General features: G+C 33.4%; 1 protein-coding gene across 1 annotated transcript; it reads right to left on the reverse strand.

Moving 5' to 3' along the window:
* Window positions 1-3,183: 3,183 nt before the first annotated feature.
* On the reverse strand, window positions 3,184-4,293 carry LOC127788732 (protein FAR-RED IMPAIRED RESPONSE 1-like). The gene has a single exon (XM_052317360.1). The coding sequence runs from the start codon at window positions 4,291-4,293 to the stop codon at window positions 3,184-3,186; it is 1,110 nt and encodes a 369-aa protein (XP_052173320.1).
* Window positions 4,294-4,773: the final 480 nt, after the last annotated feature.

The following is a 4,773-nucleotide window of genomic DNA, read 5'->3' on the forward strand; positions in this document are numbered from 1 at the left end:
CCTCGGTGGTGTTTGTTCATCCATGGGATGAAAACTTAGTTTTAGAAATAGGTTGCAGATGAAGAGGGATAAGTATAAGTCTTGTTATTACACTGTTATTTATAGGAAGAGAGGTAAAAAGCTATAGACGTTCCGTTTCCAAGAACAAGTATCCAGACGAACGGGTTAATGCATGACGTTTTCCAATGATTTTATTAATTGGATTACAGAATTTTTTTTTATTTTTTTTCAATAAATTCATTGTATTAAAAACCAATATGTATTAAAAATTAAGAATACTGTTTAAGTTTTACTTATAGGACTAATAAAATCAAAATCATAGTTACTTCCAACCGAAATAATTAAATCAAAATCATGTTATTATTCAAAGTTTTTATAGTGTTTATATAGTTAACATCTTACAAACTACTATATAGTTATGAAGAAATTATTCATTATTAATGTAAGTTAAATCTTCAAATAGACCAAATAGCAATATATATAATATTATGATTTAGTTGAGTTGAACTATATGGAATACTAAAATGTTATGCATTGGAAAATCTATGCTTTGTTTTACTTTAATTATTAATTATTTCTACCTTTAATTATTAATAAAATCAAAATCATGTTATTATTCAAAGTTTTTATAGTGTTTATATAGTTAACATCTTACAAACTACTATATAGTTTATGAAGAAATTATTTGTTATAAATGTAAGTTAAATATTCAAATAGACCAACTAGCAATATATATAATATTATGATTTAGTTGAGTTGAACTATATGATTTAGTGTAACTCATGCTTTGCACAGGAGGTATAATCACAATATATGATTTCAACAATTATCTATGAAAGTTAATTGATTATAATCAAATGGAATACTAAAATGTCATGCATTGGAAAATCTATGCTTTGTTTTACTTTAATTATTAATGATTACTACCTTTAATTATTAATTATTACTTTAATAACTAATTAATTATATTACATACTATCCTGCTTTAATATATTAATAAGATAAGATAAGATAAGAATAATAAAGATTGGAAAACCCATGCTTAGTTTTATTTTAATTATTAATTATCACTACCTTTAAATTTTATGTCAATTCTGTGACAATTTTGTGAAGAATTTGTAACATTATAAATCTTATAAACAAACATATAAGATATAAGATTTATAATGTTCACCAGTATATTACAAATCAAAATACAAGAGCAATTTGTAACATTAATTTGTTGTTCTAAACGATTGCATGCAATGGGAATCGAGCTATGGTAACGATTGTTCACTAATAGATTATAAATCTTATGTCAATTCTTATTCTTAATATATTATATTATAATTTTGATATGTTATATAATGTGGATAGTATTTTTTTTGTGTTATTTTTTTTATTCGAAATCATTAATTCGTATTTAATATATTTTAACGGACTTCATGTGTCAGCCCCATGAAGTCCGTCCATCTTACACACTGTTGGGCGGATCTCATCCCATATTAAGTCCACCCAACCGTTATTGGGCAGACTTCATATGGGACGAAGTTTGCCAGTACTCAATTAGGCGGAAGAAGTCCGCCAAACGGACTCTATACTATATGATTTTCGCTAAATACCGGAATAGGCGAAATTTATCGTAAATGAAGTTCACTTGGCGGACTTCATCCTTCAGAAACCAATCCAGAGCCAAATATACATGTTTGAATAGTAAAACATTTAAGCAAAGGGAAATTCTATTTACAACCATAAGTTTTGCTCTCCGCAACCTACACAGCCATATTCTTGCAGAATATCTTTGTCCAATGCATAAACAGTAATTCATATTGCTTGGCTACCTTGAGTTCCAACTACAGTCTCATTCAAATCTATCATGTGTGATCCTTGACCTTCAATCTGAAAAATCAGAAATTCAATGTAAAAAATATGAATTATACGTAAATAATTGAAAAATAAATACATAAGCATGGATCATGAATTATTGAAATGGTATTGTACCTCATCATTATTACTTCCACGAGCACGACGACCTCCACGAGCCCTACGACCTCCACGAGCCCCACGACCTCCACGAGTTGAACTCCTACCTCTATTTTGATTAACTTCCCGTGATGATTTGTACCGATTACTCCTCGGCCTTCCACGACCACGAATAACATTTGGATCCAAAATTGGCATACCTCCAATTTCCAAATTCTGATCTCCATCCTGATCTGTGTTTATTGTGATAGATTCATTAGCAGCCATAGTATCATTCCAATTAATTAAATCATTCTTCAGAGCTGTCAAGCGTCTTTGTATAAACTCCATCTTCTCTCTACTACCAAAAGCCATATCAGTACATTCCTGAAAGTAACATTTCACTTTCTTGAATTTCTTGAATTCATCAGTCATGTGAGGATAACCTCCAGCAAAGAAAATCTTAGAATGGCGCCTGACAACATCTTTTCTCCACCTCCTTAATATATATCTCTCATTGATAACTTTCATGTCTTTAAAGGACATCAACTTAAAAATGTGGCAGCAAGGTATGCCCTTGAATTCAAATTTATTGCAATTGCAGCTTAAATAATCACCATTTTCTCTATACTCAATAGTGTAACTAAACTCCTTATGGTACAATTATTTAATATGCATCTCTCCATTATTTTATGTTTTTCGATACCTACCATAGTAGCTGCTGCCCTTGCTTCCTCTTCAGTTGGCGAAATAACATGGCAGTACAACAAGCGCCTGATCTCATTTTGAACTAACTTGAACATTGAATTTGTGTATGCCTGTTGGAACTGTATTTCCCAATCAAACTCTGATATGCATTTAATCACTTTACATTTTGAGTCGTAGTCAGCCAGAAACTCTTTATGGATCTTAGTACTCATTGCAATCTCATATTGTTCAACAAATTGTTTGAGTGTGCTCATAGAGTGAACATAACCATAAAAAAAAAGCATGCATTCCCTCATTCCTTTGAGTAGAAACCATACCACCCCAGAAATTATGATGCAGATAAACTAGTGCCCAACTTTGCCTTTGATTAAAAAGGTCCTTTAGCCAATCATTCCTTTCCAATCCATGCTTCATCAAGAATTCATTCCAATTCCTCTCAAATATTTCAATAGTGAGACTATCATATACAAGAGCTTTGAATTCGATAATTGCCTTGTTGAATTCAACAACATTCCTAAACTTTTGAGGCAGTTTTCAAAGGATATGCCACAAGCAATACCGATGAATAGTGTTAGGCATAACATCAGTGATAGCGGACTTGATGCTTTCGCATTGATCGGTTAAAATAACATTAGGATGAATATTTCCCATTGTTTCGAGCCAATTCATAAAAAGCCACTTGAATGATCTTGTGTCCTCATGTGTAACTAGTGCACAGCCTAAAAGAATTGATTGTCCATGATGATTTATGCCTACAATTGTAGCAAAAGGCATTCTATACCTGTTCACAAGGTATGTTGTGTCAAAACTGACAACATCATGAAATTCTTCATATGCGGCTTTTGCACGAGGATGGACCCACAACACATTAGTTAGCATGCCTTCGTCGTTGACGTCTATCAAATGAAAAAATTCCTTGTCTTTTTGTTGCATCCTTACAAACAACTTCCGAATGGCCTCTGCATCTCCATCACCTAGTCTCAGCCTTCTCCGACTCTCAATGAAATTTCTGCAGTCTTTAGGCAAGCATCCTAAATTTTGTGGCCCACCAGCTTGAACTTCTATCATTCTAACATTCTTACACGGCCTTATGCCTGCAATATCAATGGCTTCCAGTTGTCTCTTCATGTTAATTGTCAGATTCCTATGGGCAGGCATCAAAATAGACATATCAGGTTGCAATGCATGGTTGTGTTCTGATTTTGTTTTTGAAACCTGCCAAACTCCATTGTCTCTCCTAATTGCATTTACTCTTGCCGGACAATTTATCCTCTTTGTAGACTTCTCAAATTGTTGTTTCCTTCCTCTGTCACAGCAAATTGTAACATACTTGTAACTTTCACCACTCTTTTTATGAGCTGATCTCTTGGCAACAACGAAACCTAAAACTCTTGCATGTTCTTGATAAGCATTCATCAGACTCTCAATACTGTTAAATATCATACCTGGTAGAGGTCCTTCTTCAGCATTGACATTATTGGATTCTTCCAAATTGTTGTTAATATAATCAGCTGCTGCACAATCAGATTGTTCTTCACCTTCTGATTCTTCGCCAATCAAATTATCATCTTCTTCGAAACCAAATATCTCTTCCAATAATTTACGTCTATGCTCATTATTATTTCTCTCATTATCATTCTCCATTTTCTGGTTAAGAAGCTTTTGTCCAGCCAACTTGTGGAATGAAATGAAAAATAGAAGAAGAACTCTTGTCCAGCCAACTCGTGGAATGAAATGAAAAATGCTATTTTGCTCGAATTAGTTGACGCACGGGATGAAGTCCGTCGAGACTGATGTGGCGAACTTCAATTGTGTTTAAGTCCACCGGTGGGAATATAAAGTCCGCCGAATCGTTGGGCGGACTTCAACTGCACTATTGGGCGGGCTTCATAAGTGATGAATCTCGCCCAGCATTTCAGGCGGGCCACACTTTCGAAAAAATCATGCGTCGACGAATGAAATAGAATAGGAAGGAGAATTCAAAGCGATTACATTGATTACAGATATTTTCATTACTAATAATTGTTTTTCTTTGGAAATGTGCAACTTTAATGTGTTGGGCAATAGCTTTTGCTTTGAAAATGTGCAGTTTTAATGTGTTGGTAAGTAATTAGGCGGACTTCA

Source organism: Diospyros lotus, chromosome 1 (genome assembly GCF_014633365.1).
Source record: "Diospyros lotus cultivar Yz01 chromosome 1, ASM1463336v1, whole genome shotgun sequence".
Lineage (NCBI taxonomy): Eukaryota > Viridiplantae > Streptophyta > Magnoliopsida > Ericales > Ebenaceae > Diospyros > Diospyros lotus.